Raw genomic sequence first — 19,658 nt, forward strand, 5'->3', positions numbered from 1 at the left:
GGCTTAATCCCATACATTTTGTAATAGGAGTTGTTTTTGCTAAAATAACTGCTATTTGTGCTGTTACGGTACTTGTTTTCGTGCTTAATTTAAACAACTTGGTTTGAAAGACGGTACTGACCTTTTGTGATAATGTAACCCCTTATGCATTTATTTTATTGTAACGATACTGCAGTTTGCTAATTAGTAGGTAATAATAATCGACAACGGGTTTGCACATCTCTGAGTAACGCGCTCTTATCAGTGTTCCGTGCGCCCATGACGGCACTTCACGTCCGATGCCTGACGTCACCACCAAGTAGTGATGTGGCATTATTGAGAGATTTGAGTGGAAGTTACAAGTACATTTTGATATTTAAATACGTTATTTAAAGGTTTTTAGTAGAGCTAAAAGCCAGAATTATCTAATATTATATTGTAAAACACCTGTGTAGTGGTTCTTCTAATCTAAGTATGTCAAAAACGAAATCAGTGAAAATATCGATATCCTGTTTTGTAATCACTATTGTTCTCTAAGGTTTTATTTTGCTTCATTGCGGTGTCACGTCGAGTTACGTCAATGCTTGGCGTTCAAAAGGTTAAGAGGGTCGGAAGGTAGAAAGGGTGGAATTGAAATAAATTAACCTTTTGAACGCCAAGCATTGACGTAACTCGACGTGACACCGCAATGAAGCAAAATAAAACCTTAGAGAACAATAGTGATTACAAAACAGGATATCGATATTTTCACTGATTTCGTTTTTGACATACTTAGATTAGAAGAACCACTACACAGGTGTTTTACAATATAATATTAGATAATTCTGGCTTTTAGCTCTACTAAAAACCTTTAAATAACGTATTTAAATATCAAAATGTACTTGTAACTTCCACTCCAATCTCTCAATAATGCCACATCACTACTTGGTGGTGACGTCAGGCATCGGACGTGAAGTGCCGTCATGGGCGCACGGAACACTGATAAGTGCGCGTTACTCAGAGATGTGCAAACCCGTTGTCGATTATTATTACCTACTAATTAGCAAACTGCAGTATCGTTACAATAAAATAAATGCATAAGGGGTTACATTATCACAAAAGGTCAGTACCGTCTTTCAAACCAAGTTGTTTAAATTAAGCACGAAAACAAGTACCGTAACAGCACAAATAGCAGTTATTTTAGCAAAAACAACTCCTATTACAAAATGTATGGGATTAAGCCATATCTATTATTGATGGCGCTAGCGTGTTTGTCGGAACTGCGCGAAACGATTTCTATTAGGAGATTGTTACTTTCATATAATAATATTATTCCTCCATGACTCGGTCACATCACTAGGCGACGTCAAGTGCCGTTTTTGGCGTGGCTAGCTATGCTATTTACTGGGTAAGTCGTATTATAACATAATGTTGTTTTTTTTAACCTTCTATTCATAGTTGAATTGTAATAAAGTTATACAATAAAGTAGAAGGGCAAAATAAAATAATGCAAATACAAACAAAGAAATATAGTTATTTATTAAAGAGTCTTTGATAAATTAAGTTTGGACGGCAAATGACGTCGGCGGCGTGAGTGGCACAAAATGTCGACGACGTGATTTACCGTCTTTGGCGGTCAAAAGGTTAAGGGATGATTTTCGGGATAAAAACTATCCTATGGCCTTTTCCGGGACTCAAACTATCTCTATGACTAATTTTAACTAAATCGGTTCAGCAGTTTAAGCGTGAAGAGGTACCTAACACACAGACAGACAGACTTTCGTATTTATGATATAAGTATGGATTGTTCTTGGGTCTTTACTCTAAAACATGTAACCACAGAATTGATATACTATTAAGCAATGCTTGACAGCTACCCTTGACGGTCCGGATTTAGAGACCTAGGACCCCTAGGCACTTGGTATGGCACTTTTGAACTGACTTGAATAGAACAAGGTGACGGAGTTTCATTATATAAATACATCATTTTTTCATAGAAATTTAACATTATTGATGACATTGTCACAAAAAAAAAATGACTAATTGTAGTAGTTGATGAGCCATAATATTTCCTGTTTTCTATGTAGTTTATATTGTCTGGCAGAGAACACTGACTTCTGTAACACAGGTTTTTACATAGCTCAGAAGTTAGGGACTTAACACTCATCTGTACTTGCTTACTACCAATAAAATCATTTTTTGTCATGCAGAATTAGCTTGGTCCGGTGTTAATCACATATTTTCTAACTAATGAGTCATATGGCACTCTCCCTTGATCATAAGCCTGTGCCTTAATAACAGCTTAGAGCAGGTATGAGCCGAGTGCCCAAACAATTGAGTGAAATACTTCACACCAATTGACATGGAGCTCCTGGGCTCCCTTTCAGTTTATGCATGCTCCCAAGGGTCAAGATAATAACATTGTTATGCTCACATTTTATAAATGCAAATTTCATTACATTCAACATTATATTAGAGAATACCATGTTCATGGTGAACCAAAGCATAATCAAACAAACAACACATATTTTGAAATATACTTTATTGCCAAATTTTTATTCATTATCAGACAGGAGAAAAAATTCATACTTAAGTAAGTAGATCTTAATAGAGATATGAAATGTCATAGACTAACCGAACAAATCATTGTAACATACAGTCATAATCAAACATTCAAAAAGGAAAACTTAGCTCAGACAGTCCTTAAAATAATGTGAAATCCCGATTCTGTCTCAATAGGCTTACTCAGTTGTCCAACTTTAAGCTTAAAAGCCTCTTCTTCAAATGGAGCCTGCATTTGGCCTCGCCCAAACATTCCTAGATCACCTCCTCGCTTTGCCGATGAGCAATCTGAATACTTTGAGGCAATATCAACAAACTGAGCATTTTTGGAAACTATCTGCTTGCGATATCCCTTAAGGGCATCTAAAGCATCCTCTTTAGTTCGGTCTATCTTCTCTTCTCTCCACGATGACGGTCTCCGGCTGCCAGCGTGCTTGATCAGGACATGGCAGCAACGGATCTCACCCGGGTCCGCAGGGGCTTCTGGCCGCTCCCACTGTGACTTCTTTGTGTAACTGTTGAGGAAATATGTCATGCCAGTAGATCGGCTGGTGCGCATCTCCCATCCTTCGGGCAGTGGAGCGTCGCTGTCTTGAGACATTCTGCAATGTTTGCGCATGGTTGTGGTGGATTGTCACAAATAATTTCACAAGTTGAGTTTGGTAAACACAGTTTATTCAACATTTGATATTAAGTATTTATGGTCTTATTTTGTGATAAGAACGTTAGCAATGATGAAATTACACAGACACGCGTCAAAAAGATTGACAGTGTACTGTTTTTCAATTACTTTCTGAATAAATGTCAAGTTAAAAAAACGGCTCTGCTGGAAACGGGGAACAAAGTAAAGCGTGAAAACTAGGTAAAGCTTTGGTTCATCAGGAAAATAGTACAATAGTAAACTGACAAATGTTTACATACAAAATGTTAGCCGCAAACAAACTAACCTATTCTAGATGAAATTTAATAAACAGTGTGTTATAGTGTACATACACTTTAAAAATATATTAATCTGACCTTGTATACTCCAAATCAAGCAGATAGCGTCCCAAATAAAAATAGTAATTAATAGCACGCACAAATTTGTGTTAAAAGAGAAAATGCAACATTTATGGGAGTTTACGCGCTTTCGTCGGAATGACAGTTGACACTTGACAGTTTTTTTTTCATGACCATACAAGTCCTTCAGTCGCATTCATAAACATTACACAAAAACCCATAAAAATACACATAGCCATTACAAAATGAGATAAACTAGTACACAGCAGAATAAAAAATAAGTATTGCTAGTTGCTAGCTCAAACTTAAACTAGTCGGTACAAGCATGGTAACATGCGCCACATGCAATTAAGGCTTTTTTTATCGATGGTGTATGTGCTATCGAAAATCGTTGCAGACTTACCCCCTTATTCATAAAACTTTACGAGCCTGCTTTAGTTAAATTATGTTTTACCCCTTTCTCACAAATACATTAGTCAAAATAACAGATAAAGACAAACGATTCATATATAGCTAATTCCGGCCAGTAACTCGTTTATGAATAACGCCATTATATAGTTTGTCAAAGGACTGTCTCATTTCAAACATAGACAAAGAGAATCACACTATCTTTGTCTTACACTAGTACTAGCACCTAAAAGAAAAGGATGAGTATAGTTTTTCTTGTTCTTATCTTATTTACTGACAATTTGGTTTGACCAACTATATCTTGGTCTAACTCAATTTTTTATATTATCAAGGAAAACTATTATTACATATATTAATGTAAACTTTTCTATCCATGGCGTTATTTTATTTATTTACTTTTTCATTGTAAATTTACTAGTTTTAGTATTTAGGGCCATCTATATCTTCATTTTTGAAACATTAAGCCACGTTCTATGTGTGGCCGCGACATCTAGCGGGCTACTATAGTACTATTCAATTATGTCACGTACCCAAATAAGTTTGCTGCTTGACCGATAATAGGGAATATTACGCAAACTCTGCGTAGGGGGCGCCACTACCACAATCTGAGGGTCTATCGCGAAACAAGAAAATCGAAATTTCGTCATCTAACATCTCTGTCACTTGCATATTCGAGCGATAAAGAGGCAGATAGCGAATTTTGGGTTTGCGTTTCCCGATAGGTCCTCAGTAAACAAACCGCCTTGATGCATCAATATCATATTTTATTATCTCTGAAAACTACAGTAATTACAGTATGTACAAGTTACTCTATGGTTTACTAAAAAGGCTAGTGCTGCACTCTGGTGGCAGAACATTGCAGTAGGTAATATCCCCTATTATGAGAAGGTGGAGCTAATGTTGCTTGTAAAAATTATAATTTAAATTATGTAGGTATATATAGTTCGTTTTTTTAGCATTTATAGGTATTTACCAAAGAAAATACTAAAAAGTAGGTAACGGAAATTATCATCGAACGAGCAAGCGAAGCGAAGTGAAGTTCTTACATTCAACTTGGAACACACGGCCGGCTATGGGCACGACGCACGACCATGGCACGAGTGCACGACCCGGCATTTCGATGTTTTTAATTTTTAAGCTGAACTATCAGAGGATAGTTTGATGGACAATAACTTAAGTAAATTTGTTCTAATTTAAATATAATTGTTTATACTTACGTGTAGATGAGGGCATTATGAGCAGGCTCGATCAACGGGTTATGGAGATAGAAGAGCGTAGAAGGCCAAAAAGCTATTTGTGAAGGGTCTTGCTATTCTGGTCATCTTATTTGCAAGAAAGTATGGTCGAGTTTGGTATCAAATGAAAGTACTCGGTTTATACATTTATAATATTGTATTTAAAATTACGATATTAAAATAATTGGCAAGATTTATAAAAACGAAATAAAATAAACAAAATTGTGTCATGGATGTAAGTAAAGGGAGGTAGATATGGTACGAGGCGCACGATCGTGAGCCATCAAATATAGGTTCCGGAACCTATATTGAGTTAGTCGTACAGGTGACGCCAATGTGTCAACATTGTCACAACCATCTAGGAAATTATACGAAAAAATGCCGTGTTGCGCCTTTTTCGACTGTTTTAACAGCTCGAAACATAAAAACAAATCTCACGGAATCACTTTCCATTCGTAAGTACTGTTATAACATTTAAAAACATTATTATTTGTAAATAATTTTAAAATTATCTTTGGTATTGAGTGAGAGAGATAGCTAAATAATGCATTACCCATGTGAGAAACACGTTTATCCGATTGTCAAAACTGTCAATTAGGCATGCCCGCTTCATGCATTGTAGTCAGCAAAAACATTATAAATATGCGACTTTTTAAAACATGTGCTTCAATCCTAAAACTATATGTAGAATGTAACCGGTTCTTATTAAGTATAATTCCGGTTTTAAAATTTTAAAAACGATATCTTGTATTTACATGAAACCCAAATATCGGTCATAATCCATCAAAATTATTAAATAGTACTTGTACAACAGCAGTAAAATTATGAACAGCATTTTTAAAGGGATACATATTTAGTATATACCTATTATGACTTAGATTTTCAATTTTAATATGTCGGCGAATTACAGTTTTTCTTCACTATTGCAAAGAAAAATGTTAAGTTTTAAGATGTATGAAATGTTGAAAACTATGTAAAAAATATTTAGAACAAATATGAAATCTATCAAATTTAACATATTTCCAAGAGAAAATAAAAAAATTAAAACATCGCTACGTTAGGTTTACGCATGCAAGCAACCGTCATGTACGCGGCATTATTCATTTTAATAAATAAATAAATATTATAGGACACAAATTGACTAAGTCCCACAGTAATCTCAATAGGCTTGTGTTGTGGGCGCTTAGACAACGATATATGCAATAAATAAAAACTTCAATACACAGACTTCAAGACTCAGAAACAAATATCCGTGCTCATCACACAAATAAATCCCCTTACCAGGATTTAAACCCGGGACCATCGGCTTCATAGGCAGGGTACCCACTAGGCCTGCTGATCTGTCTGATCAACAAATATTATCATCATTTGCATATCATACCAACCCTTTAATTGAATGTGTAATTTTTAAAGTTCCGTAGTATGTACGTATGTAAACACTTTATTGTACATAAGACAGATTACTTCTCCCTAGTCAAACAGTCCTATTGGTCAGTCTGTCCGTTCGTGCTGTGTGCGTGCGTGTCTGTGCGCTGTTTAGCTTAATGGTCGTTAGTACTAGAACGCTATATGTATATACTATATGTATTAATCACGCTGACAAAGCAGTAACACAGATACAAATAAAACAACCGACTTTTGACGACCGGTCTGGCCTAGTAGGTAGTGATCCTGCCTGTGAAGCCGATGGTCCTGGGTTCGAATCCCGGTTAGGGCATTTATTTGTGTGATGAGCACAGATATTTGTTCCTGAGTCATGGGTGTTTTCTATGTATTTAAGTATTATTTATATCGTTGTCTGAGTACCCATAACACAAGCCTCCTTGGGCTTACCGCGGGACTTAGTCAATCTGTGTAAGAATGTCCTATAATATAAAATAAAATAAAGTTTTTTTAGGGTACCCGTACACAATATGGATTTCCGCTAAGTAACGCCTAATCCTATTAATCATTTGGTTAAAATAAAATGCTGTAAAACCTTTTATTTTGTTACGTGTGTTCCCAAAAAAATAAAAGTTTTCCATAAAATAAATGAAGTGCCAATTTATTTCAAATTCATATTTATTTGTTTCCTGACGCTACTTAAAGACTAAAGTTGATTATTCCCATGACTTACAACTTGGCTAATATAAGTGAATCCGTATATCTGTTGTAACTATGAATAAACAGGGTTCACACTTTTACATTGGTTCGCTTGAGTCGTGCGCTCGGTGAACGATTGGAATATAAGTACCAGGAGTAGGAATAAGCTGCAATTGTATAATCTCTTCCTCCTACTTTCTTGTAAAACCTCGAGATCCCTACTGCCTATGCGTAACCAGAGATCATATCTTTATACTGGTTTTTTTGCGGCGATACGTTAGTTTAACATGGCGAATACTTGACCAGGGTTTCAGAAGTATAAAACGAGGGTCAATTTCATGCTTTAAAAATAGGATACTCAATGATTCGATATTAATCTCAGTGCAACTCGCTCGCTCATATATTTGCGTGAGAGAGACGGACTAGATAATACCAAATCGAGATATTTTTTAAAAATCTAAATAACTTAATGTCACCTTAAGACGACAATGTAAGAAGTATGTAAGTCTCACCTACACATCTGTATGTGTTATAAGTTTATCTCTATTGCACCTCGAGCAATACTTAAAATATAGGGGTCTCGCTTGCACAGTTGTGTTAACTGTATTCGGTTATCCCTGTTGCTCGTTGTGCACATATACATTATATATATTTGACATTTGACAAGAAAGATTACGGGTTACCACTACCACAGACAGGTACAGTTTAATCTCTATGAGGACTTAAATCTATATACTTATGAAATAAAACTATGAAAACGGATTATATCGCGTATATTGAATTTATAATACATCCCGACGTTTCGAAACCCTTTACAGCGTTCGTGACTGAGGAAAAATTACAAAGTGCAAAAATACCCACATACTAAAATAATGAACAATCATAGACTACAAACTTTAAGGCTGGTTGTACATGCAAAATCGGTTCATAAGGCTAGTTGTACACTATAATTATTTTTCAAGTAGAGATATATACGCGATAAAAACGTCGAAACGTCGGGATGTATTATAAATTCAATATACGCGATATAATCCGTTTTCATAGTTTTATTTCATGAGTAACTATCGCGGTAACCGAAGTCTATATACTTACTTTACTCTGACAGACCTTGCAATATCGACTAGGTAGGTGCATTCAATTGATCTAACTTTTTGGCGAACCGCGAGTGCGTTCGGGGCGAACTACATACTAGTATTATAGTGTTGTGCTCCACGGATTCCTTGCCAACTACCTGATTTCAATAGCTTTACAGTCTTGACTCGGAGTGTTTGACACTTATGTCTTGAATGTTGTCTGTCTGGAACTGTTGACTTCCCTTGATGAGTTTGTACAAGAACAATGAGCTTGGTAAGTGCTACCACTTACATTAGGCAGGTAACAACCGATTTAACTAGACATGGACTTCCTAATTTACTATTAATTATTCTTAAGAGTCCCCGGCAAGCTCGGTTCTCCATACAAACGTAGTTACGCTCTCAATTTAAAACGACTGCTAGATCGCTCTGAAACTTTGTACTTATAATAGGATAAGGTATATCTAGGGCTAGGACTGTCATTAGTTTATGTATCTTCAGATACTATTTAGTAAAAAAAATACAGCGAAATTAAGTTTTTCATACAAAAATTGTTTTTGCTCTAATTCGTTTGTTTTATACACTAGAGCTATACAAACTAATTACAGACCTGGATATACCTCATGTTATTGTATGTGCAAAGTTTCATTACAATCCAAGACGTAGTTTTATAATGAGAACGAAACTCCGTTTGTATGGAAAGGTGAAATTCGGCCGAGCTTGCCGGGGACTCTTAACCTTCTTGGCAATAACGCCTCAAACCTGCCTCAAACATATCTTACCTATAGTTGGTCAAACCAAATTGTCAGTAAATAAGAATAGAAAAACTATAAGCATTCTTTTCTTTCGGGTGCTAGTACTAGTGTAAGACAAAGACAGTATGATTCTCTTTGTCTATGTTTTAAATGAGACAGGGTTCACTACTGTGTTGCAGAAAGTTTTTTACATATTTTTGTATTGCACAATGTTACTGCAGAAATGTCGTTTTGCAAAATTACCTTTCGCATACTGCTTTTCGCATAATATTACTTTGCAGAATTTCTTTTTGCATAATAATTATTATTTGGCAGAAAACCCTAATCTAACCCACTTAAAAAATTCTGCCAAATGAATATTATGCGAAATGACTATTATGGCAAGTATCATTCGACTAAAAGCTTTCTGCGATACGTGTTATGTGAAGTGTGAAGATATTCTTCTGCCAGATGAGGGGAACCCGTGTACTTGTGCATGTTTTCAATGAAACACTAATTTTTACAGTGAAGCAGATGTAATAATTATAGTCTACCATGAAACATTGTTAATAAACATTGAAACGGTGTTATAAATAAGTGACATTAATACATAATTATAAGCTTTTTTTTTAATGTGATATTCAGCAAACGAGCAGACGAGCCGCCTGATGGGAAGCAGTCATCGTCGCCCATGGACGTAAGCAACATCACAGGAGCCACTTAAGCATTGCCGACCCTTGAGAACCCTAAATACCCGCTTCTTGAAGAATCCCATGTCGTAGCACAAAGGAAATACCTCAGGAGGTAACTCATTCCACATTCTGCACGTTCTGGGAAGAAACGAGCGGGATGCCCGCTTATTCATGGTGTGCCATGTGTCTAAGAAGTGTCAATCAATTAATGATAAAGGAAAGGAGAAAGTAGTGATAGGCTGAAATTGGTTATTCAAAAGGTTTCCGACATTTGAAATGATTATAAGGTTGCTGAAATATATAAAAGCTAAAGACTTGTTTCATTGTACACAATTTGAGTTTCATTGTGAATCGAGAATTTGGTCGGCACGTACCTACGGCATGCTGTGAGAAAGGTACGGGTACGGCTTTTATGTCCACGGAGCATGATTGCCAAGTAGGTGGACGCGGGAGGGTTTTGAGCATCTCCGTGATTGATATCATACATACAACATACATACATAGGCAACATAGGGTTTAATTAACGACTGTTTCAATGTTAGACAAGTGACCTATAAACCTTGCCATCAATGAAACATTCAACATATAAACCATCCTATCTCAACCGTTTCTAAATTTAAGTATCTTATTTTTTTTTATGAAATAGAGGCAAACGAGCAGACGGATCACCTGATGGTAAGCGATTACCGCCGCCCATGGACACCCACAACACCAGAGAGGTTGTAAGTGCGTTGCCGGCCTTTAAGATGGGAGTACGCTCTTTTCTTGAAGGTTTGAAGGTCATATCGGTCCGGAAATACCGCAGGCGACAGTTCATTCCACAGTTTAGCTGTGCGAGGCAGGAAGTTTCTAGAGAAACGCACAGTTGAGTACTGCCAACCATCTAAGTTATATTTTGCCATAATTATGATGGAAAAATTATTATCAATTTTCATGGTATTTTACTTTCACAAATTTCGCTCATATTCTTTAATTTATAAAAAAAATTGAGTTTGTTTCATTACTGGTAAATGGTGTTCAGTGAACATCATGTTTCATTAAACATAAACATATTGAGACCTGTTTCATTGTATACTACATACAAATGTTTCATTGGGAGACTAAATCGTCGGTTGACAAGCAAAAGTCACTAAGTACCACCACAAGTTCAAAGTCATAGTGAACCGTATTATTTTTCAGTAATTAGTGAATTTGGCTTGTCACCTGATGAAATGGGGGATGTTTTTTAAAACAATTTAAAAAACTGCACCAAAGAGTAAACAAAATTAAAAAATAATGAGCTCCAAATGAATCTTGGTTAAAAATTGCGAAATATAAATAAAAAAAAAATCTTTTGCCGCACGAATTCGCCAATAACGCTCGCAGCAACGTACTCCTTCTCCGAGGCGCGCTCGCGTATTGGGGAGCTGCTGGGGGTGGGGGTCCCTGAGCCAGCCCTTGCTTGACAGACGGCACTAGCTGGAGTAGCTGGTAACACCTACTTTCTGAGATATCGCAAAGTTTCACTGTGTCCGCTTGTACGGAACCCTTGGAACGCGAGTTCGACTCGCACTTGGCCGGTTTTATTCCGGTATAAACGGCCGTATCTTTTTTTACGCTAACTTTAAAGTTTGATTTTTTCACAGCTTCATAGGATTGTAGACTTGAGTAGGTATGGTTTTGTAGTTGTGGTAGCGGGATCTGACTCCAAATGAAACAACTAAATCACTTTCACAGCTGTATTGTTGCTAAGCGGTACACAGTCTCAAGCACAAGCGGAAGGAATATAAGGTAAACAATGCGTAAATCGTAAGCGTTAGCAAGCGCGAGCGCAGCGCGGAGCGGCAAGCATTCGCCGTCAAGTTAGGTGTCCGACTGGCGTGGCATGCGGCTCGGCCGGCGCGGGCGCGCGCCTGGTCGAGCCGGTTTGTTGGTGTGACGTCACGGCTGCCCGTCCATCGCGGCCGGAGATCGACCGACACAGTAGCTAGGATAATTTGTTTGTATTGATGTTGATTTTAAGGTGTTTATTTATGTATATATTGCATGTAAGTTACTTTAGTGAAAGTGAACGTTTTTATATATTTATTTATGTATTTATACTTATATGTATCGTATTTATTTATTTACATTTATTGTATGTGTAGCTTTATTATTTATGTTTAGTGTTATAAATATTTGGTATTAGTATTACATGCTAGTTATGTATATAAGTAAATATTATGATATTATTTATTATTATATACATGCATTTAATAGAAGTATAGTGGTTACACCACATCACTCCCTCCCAGAGACCGTCTTACGGGCGATAATAATCTGGAAACTTTACCCGTCTGCCAGATCTGGTATGTGTTTTCTGCTTATTACTTTCTGTTTCTTTGGTCTTCTGGGGGTGTGTACTCATCTTATCTTTCTTTTCAGGTTCTCTTACGTTGCTGTTGGTGCTATCTTCGAGCGTATAAGCTGGCTTCAATCTGTCAATGGATATGGTGTTCTCTTTTCCATTTACTTTCAGCTTCCAAACTTTGTCTCCTCGTTCTATTACTGCGTGTGGCCCAGTGTAGGCTGGCGTTAATGCGCCACGTACAGCGTCTTCTCTTACGAAGACGTGAGTGGCTGACTTCAGGTCTTTAAAAACGAAAGTTCTCTTGCTTCCATGCCTCGAAGTAGGCACAGGGTGCAGCTGCTGGGTAATATTACGCAGGCGCGCAGTAAAATCGGTGACATCGGTTGTCGTAACTTCGCTGGGTTGAAAGAACTCGCCAGGTAGCCTTAAGGTTTCTCCATAGACGAGCTCTGCGGATGACGTCTGCAGGTCTTCTTTGAACGCACTTCTTATTCCTAGTAAGACTAGTGGTAAGGATTCCGTCCAGTTCTCCTGCGCGTGACAGACAATGGCTGCTTTTAACTGCCTGTGGAATCGTTCAATGAGACCGTTACAGGCAGGGTGATATGCCGTTGTACGTCTGTGTTTAAATCCTGCTATTTTTGCCAAGTACGCGAAGAGTGCCGATTCAAATTGCCTTCCGCGGTCGGTGACGATGTCCACAGGACAGCCGAATCGGGATATCCAAACAGACAGGAGAGCCTTGGCGACTGTTTCAGCTGTAATGTCCATCATCGGAATGGCTTCTGGCCAGCGTGTGTAGCGATCAATGGCAGTAAGACAGTAGCGGTAACCTTGAGATGGCGGCAGAGGTCCGACGATATCTATATGGACATGCGAGAATCGGGCTTTAGGCAGTTGGTACGTTCCTAAGGGTGCCTGGACGTGCCTCGTTACTTTAGAACGTTGGCAGGCTGTGCACGCTCTAGCCCAGTCGTGACAATCTTTGTTCATGTTAGGCCAGATAAATCGTTCTGCTACGAGCCTCGCTGATGCCCTAATTCCAGGGTGACTAAGCGAGTGCAGACTATTGAAGACTTGCCGGCGATATTCAGGAGTCACGTAAGGTCTCAGAGTTGACGTGCTACTATCACAGTATAGCTCGGTGGCGGCACCGGGTATCATCATCTTCTTCAGCTTGATGGTATGGGTCGTGTCACCGTCTAAAATGCGTTTCAGCTCTGAGTCCTTGCCTTGAGCTTTCGCAAGTTGCACAAGGTCGACAGGCTTTTCTAGCTCCTCTATCCTTGACAGTGTATCAGCTACCACGTTGTCCTTCCCTGAAATGTGGCGTATATCTGTGGTAAACTGAGATATCAGGTCAAGATGGCGAAATTGCCTTGGTGAGCAGTTCGACTTGTGTGACGCGAAGGCGAAGCACAAAGGCTTGTGGTCGGTGTATACCGTAAAAACTCGTGCCTCTAACATGTGCCTGAAATATTTGATTGCGTTATATATTGCAAGCAACTCCCGGTCATATGGCGAATACTTTCGTTGGGCGGGGCTCAGCTTCTTCGAATAAAACGCAATTGGCTGCCAATCGTCCCCGTGCTTCTGCTGTAGCGCCGCGCCAACCGACGTGTCTGACGCGTCTGTGACCAGCGCCAGAACAGCCTTACCGTCAGGGTGTGCTAGCAATGCTGCGTCACATAGACTTTTCTTGCAGTCGTTAAAAGCTTTTAACGTATCGGCCTTTAGCACAACTGGCTGTGATCCTTTGGCTGATCCAATCAGTAAGTTGTGCAGTGGAGCTTGTAATTGTGCTGCTTGCGGAATGAAGCGCCGATAGAAATTGATCATTCCCAAGAACCTTCTTAGCTCTTTGATGGTTCTCGGAGCCGGAAATGTCTCGACTGCTTCCACCTTCACTGCCAGTGGTTTAGTGCCTTCCGCCGAGATGCGGTAACCAAGGAACTTTACTTCCGGTACGCCGAAGATACATTTGGAAGGGTTTACGACGATCCCGTAGTCCCGAAGCTTGCCGAACAGCTGCTTCAGGTGTTCCATGTGAGCCTCTTCATTTTCGGAGAAAACGAGAAAGTCGTCCAAGTAGGCGAATACGAAGTCCATCTCTCTCGTGACTTCATCCACGAACCTTTGAAAAGTCTGCCCAGCGTTCCTGAGTCCAAACGTCATGTAAGGAAACTCGTACAATCCAAAGGGCGTTGCTATGGCAGTCTTCACGATGTCATCAGGATTCACCGGTATTTGGTTGTACGCTTTTACCAAGTCTATGGTGGAGAAAACTTTACAACCTGATAGCTGGTGAGCAAAGTCGTGGATGTGGCGGAGAGGATAGCGGTCTGGAACAGTTCGCGCGTTTAACTGTCGATAATCTCCGCAGGGTCTCTAGCCGTTATCCTTCTTTGGTGCAAGGTGTAATGGCGAAGACCAGGGGCTTGACGATGGCCGTGCTGTTCCATTCTTGAGCATCGCTTCAAACTCCGTCTTGGCAATCTTCAGCTTATCTGGAGCTAGCCTTCTTGGAGTACAGTGCACCGGTGGTCCCTCGGTAGTCGTGATGTAGTGCAAAGTGTTGTGCTTTATTTCTCGGTGAATACCGGGAGGCCGTGTTATCTCCGGGTACTCTTTCAAGATGTCATTATACTTCGACTCACCATGGAGAGTTTTGATGGAAAACACGGTGTCCTCTGGAGTGACGGCTGTGGCAATCGCTGATAGTAGCGTCGTGCAGTCCAGCAAGCGCTTATGGCGGCAGTCGACGGCTAAATTGTAAAAAGATAGGAAGTCGACCCCGATGATAGGCTTGGTGACGTCTGCTACGACGAACTGCCAACTGAAGTCTCGACGGAGTCCAAGATCTAGATTTAGTTGAACATGACCATATGTACTGATGATTGACTCATTGGCAGCGTAGAGTTTGTAAGTTGTTTTTGGTCGATATTCGCGCAATGCAGTTTTAGGAAAGACGCAAAGATCGCTTCCGGTGTCCACGAGGAATTGCATCTTTGATCTTCGGTCTGTGACGAATAAGCGACCGGAACTGGGGCAATCGCTGGCCGCCATTATCGATTGCCCTGCCCGTTTCCCGATGAGAAGTCACACGGCTTCACGCATCTCGTCGCCTGTTGTTGGAACTTGAAGTGGTACCAGCACACTCGGAACTTGCGGTAGCTTGATTGCGAACGCTGTTCGCTATTTCCGCGTCGCTGACTGTTGCTGCGTTCACGGTGCTGCGGCTTACCTCCATTTCTGTATCTGGGACGAGATCGTGACCGCATTTCGCTGGAAAGCTCCTGCATCTGTCTCGAAAGTGCAGCAATCTGACTAGCCATTAGATCCATGGCTGAACTGCCGGGCTGGCCAGAGGCGCTTGCGACCTGTGGAGTACCTGGATTGATGTCCCATACGCGGTCTGCTAGATCCGCCAAAGAATCGAGGGTAGACAGCGGCTGGGTTGCCACGGCTCCTTGGATGTTATGCGGCAAGCGGCTGGTCCAAATGGTCTTCATAAAGTCCTCAGGAACGTCCGAGCCGGCGATATGCTGCAAGTGTCTTAAAAATTGAGAAGGCTTTCTGTCGCCTAATTCTTCGTGGAGCAAGAGTGTCTTCAGTTTCTTCTCCCGTGAAGCTGACAGGCGTTTAATAAGCTCACTTTTCAATTTTTCGTATTTGTTTGTTGCAGGCGGAGATATAATTATATCTTTTACCTCGGCTGCGTACTGCTGCTCTAGTTGGGACAGAACGTAATAAAATTTTGTCGCGTCGGAAGTAATGTTCGACAATATGAATTGGCCTTCCACTTGCTTAAACCAGACCTCTGGTTCTTGTGGCCAAAACGCCGGTATCTTGACTCCGACACGGAATGTGTCGACACCAGTAACAATGCGCTCGGTACCGCTATCTTTCGCTGGCGGATTAATTTTAGCATCTTTACAGCGATCTTCATCTTTATTTTCAGTATCAGACATTATGCTTGACTTACGGTTTCCTTAAGTTGTTGTAATTATCCAGAAGAAAACTGCGACCTTCATCCAAAATAGGGGTCACCAGTGTAGTTGTGGTAGCGGGATCTGACTCCAAATGAAACAACTAAATCACTTTCACAGCTGTATTGTTGCTAAGCGGTACACAGTCTCAAGCACAAGCGGAAGGAATATAAGGTAAACAATGCGTAAATCGTAAGCGTTAGCAAGCGCGAGCGCAGCGCGGAGCGGCAAGCATTCGCCGTCAAGTTAGGTGTCCGACTGGCGTGGCATGCGGCTCGGCCGGCGCGGGCGCGCGCCTGGTCGAGCCGGTTTGTTGGTGTGACGTCACGGCTGCCCGTCCATCGCGGCCGGAGATCGACCGACACAGTAGCTAGGATAATTTGTTTGTATTGATGTTGATTTTAAGGTGTTTATTTATGTATATATTGCATGTAAGTTACTTTAGTGAAAGTGAACGTTTTTATATATTTATTTATGTATTTATACTTATATGTATCGTATTTATTTATTTACATTTATTGTATGTGTAGCTTTATTATTTATGTTTAGTGTTATAAATATTTGGTATTAGTATTACATGCTAGTTATGTATATAAGTAAATATTATGATATTATTTATTATTATATACATGCATTTAATAGAAGTATAGTGGTTACACCACAGTTTAAATTTCAATTCGATACCTTCACGCGAATTCGCTTCCCGAAATTAAGGGTTTTGACAGACAGATAGACGGACAACAAAGTGATCCCATAAGGATTCTGTTTTTTCCTTTTGAGGTACGGAACCCTAACAATTATATTTTTTTATGAAAAATAGCAAGGAAATCGTTTTTTTTTTCTATCACAAAATTAAACATAAACTTTCTACGAATAAGTACGTACCTAAAGGCTACCTGTGTAAAGAAAGATATAAAAAGAGTGTCGAATTTTTATGAATTACCTACTATTTTTGCAGCAAATTAGGGAATGAGTAGAAACTTTAGAATTGTGCTTCATGCCATATAATACTATCACAAATTCATGGTAATATTCAATTATTTAAATAAAGTAGTGAAAAAACTGAACTACTATTGGCCCGCCCCCCAGCCCACGCAGTCCGCAAAGTGACGCCTTTCAATAGCTTCTACGTAGGCCAGCAATATTATAAGTCCCACGCAATGCAGCGTCAAGCCCACAGCAGTTCTAAAAATTAGTTTTCCCTTTTAGTTAAATGTCAAGCAGGCGTAGGTATATTAAATTATGAGGTACCTAAATTCGACTTGTTATAATTAGGCCTATCTACAGTATCTACCCCTTAAATGGCACATGCATATTAAGTATCTATGTATTTATTAAGTATAACGAACATGTTGTTCAAAATAATGACCCAAATATACAGTGGTACTACGTAAACGAAATTAATAACTAGCTTAAATCTAAAATAGGCCCTTAAGGCATAAATAAAAAAAAAATCATATTAATTTTTTCTGTTGCAGCTTGAACCTTATTTTCACCACACACTGGTTTTCAAATTATAAACTTTCCTAGTTAGGTACATGATTTTCAAACGTCACTTATGGACCATGTGGAACAAAATAATTGGTATCCAATGCAATAAACCTTGATCAATGTTAGTAAGAGAATATTCATATTCCTAAAAGGAGTATAATAGTGATTAATCAGCTAGGTATGAATATATTTTCACAGCACAAACAGAATTGCAGACAATTGCTTCAGAGAGTACAAATAGTAGTGTATTTTTTCCTTAGGAAGTCATCTTTGTTACGGCGTACATACGTACGAGTAATGAAATCAGTCACTTGTTTAATTTGTAGTCTTTTAAAAATGTTTCTTTTTCTTAAGCATTATTTATGTAATTAATATAATAAAAATGTGTTCCGAACCTATGCTTTAGTTAAATGCTATGTTACGAGTATGTTACGAGTATGTAATACTTAATGTTTCATCATAATATGCTAAATTTGGTCACTTACTTATGGGATTACTTTGATGACTGTTCTTCAGGTACATACATGCGTGTTTTTTGTGAAAACATTGAAAATAAAAACCGTTAATGAATGATATAGGTATTTAATCTACTATCAGGAAATTAATACATTTTTATGCAATATTGAACTGCATTCGTGAACAAAAAGCGGAGCGTATTTAACTAACTAGGTTTTTAGTTTTAGTTTTAAGTGTTAAGTATTAGATTTATATACACAAACATATTGGTTTATACCCTTGCATTTTTGGAAGAGCGGGGTTTTCTGTCACAAGCATATCTGTTGCTGAAAAAAAGATCCCAGCCTATATAGTAACAATACTTGTACAAAAACCAATAAACGTTTTTTCATTTTCATTTATTTAACCCTTAAGGATGACTCACGTTAGATCGGGCCGTGACCGGGCCGGAGCTTCCGGCGCTTCGTTTTTTATGGAAAGCATCACATCACCTGTCATGTCATAGAAAAGTAAGCGCCGAAAGCTCCGGCCCGGTCACGGCCCGGTCTAACGTGAGTCATCCTTTATCCACATGAAAAGGTACTCCTTTTATTTGGATAAGGTTAGTAAAATCATTACCTGCATGCCCACAAGCTGTTAAATATTGCAGTCCACAGGAGAGAAAACTGTACAGTTTTGATGAAAACACAAGTTTTCATCAAAACTCTTTTCTGCGTGTTTTCCGCCATTTACGAAACTACGTTGCCTCAGAACTAAGTATGTAATTCAAATAATAGACACAGTGTTAAGTCTGGGCCAATTCTGGATATTTTGAACTATAGTTGGGCGGCTTTACTACTGATTTATCACAAAGGTTAATAGAAAATGCGTATCTGTACGCGCATAAGGGTTCAATCAGGCTTTACAGTCTTTAACTTTATATATGTGTACCGGACGGAAGTAATTGCTGTGATGATCCATATACCACTACGATTATAATCTAATCTCAACACGTCTGTTATCACGTTGTTAAAATAATACCTTTCTAGGTATTAAAGTTGCTGAAAACATATCACCGATAGTGTCATGATTCATGATGTGTTTCCTATAATTTACTATTTTTACGCACTTCTATGCCAACATGAAAAACCAATTAAACTTTTAAGAGTATCGCCTTTAACGCAATTGGCTCGCATGTTTGCGCGGAGGCGTCCGGGCGCTACGATTGGTCGACGGTTTCCCTAAGTACAGGAGTTTTCGCGGGCTTTCCATCAGTTGCCGGTAAAGTTTCCCGCGCGTAGCTGCCAGTTACGTTTTGCGAGTCACAAAAGTTATGACGAGTGCTTGATTCCAGCGAAGCAGTTTATTCACGGTAAGTGTTTACTAATTAGATACTCAACTATTAAAATATGCTCCGTTTCTTGTTCACGAATGCAGTTGAATATTGCATTAAAATGTATTAATTTCCAGATAATAGGTAGATAAATACCTTTATCATTAATTAACGGTTTAGCTGTTACGTTCAATGTTATTGCCATAAAAAACGGATGTATTATACCTGAAGAACAGTCATCAAAGTAATTTAGCATATTATGGCGAAACATTAGGTATTTAAAAACATATAATTTAACTAAGTAAAGTGTAGGTTCGGAACACATTTTTTTTAATTAA

The 19,658-nt window shown here is 38.9% G+C and overlaps 2 protein-coding genes and 1 long non-coding RNA gene across 3 annotated transcripts in view; 1 reads left to right on the forward strand and 2 right to left on the reverse strand.

Moving 5' to 3' along the window:
* Positions 1–19,658, reverse strand: part of LOC134746679 (uncharacterized) — a 368,384-nt gene that overhangs the window by 24,481 nt on the left and 324,245 nt on the right. The window lies entirely within an intron of this gene.
* Positions 2,498–3,689, reverse strand: LOC134746594 (putative peptidyl-prolyl cis-trans isomerase dodo). Its single transcript, XM_063681021.1, has 2 exons — positions 3,538–3,689; positions 2,498–3,122 (listed from the first exon to the last, which is right to left on the reverse strand). The coding sequence occupies exon 2, from the start codon at positions 3,119–3,121 to the stop codon at positions 2,651–2,653; it is 471 nt and encodes a 156-aa protein (XP_063537091.1). The 5' UTR covers position 3,122; positions 3,538–3,689; the 3' UTR covers positions 2,498–2,650.
* Positions 19,224–19,658, forward strand: part of LOC134746480 (tachykinins-like) — a 96,307-nt gene continuing 95,872 nt past the window's right edge. Inside the window, exon 1 of the mRNA XM_063680887.1 lies at positions 19,224–19,359. The gene's annotated coding sequence lies outside the window, so the exon portion shown is untranslated. The remainder of the gene's footprint in view (positions 19,360–19,658) is intronic.

Source organism: Cydia strobilella, chromosome 1 (genome assembly GCF_947568885.1).
Source record: "Cydia strobilella chromosome 1, ilCydStro3.1, whole genome shotgun sequence".
NCBI classification, from domain to species: Eukaryota; Metazoa; Arthropoda; class Insecta; order Lepidoptera; family Tortricidae; genus Cydia; species Cydia strobilella.

What these genes read in the sequence shown, in the direction of transcription:
- LOC134746594 (XM_063681021.1), bottom strand. Translation starts at nt 3,121, where the DNA reads ATGTCTCAAGACAGCGACGCTCCACTGCCCGAAGGATGGGAGATGCGC.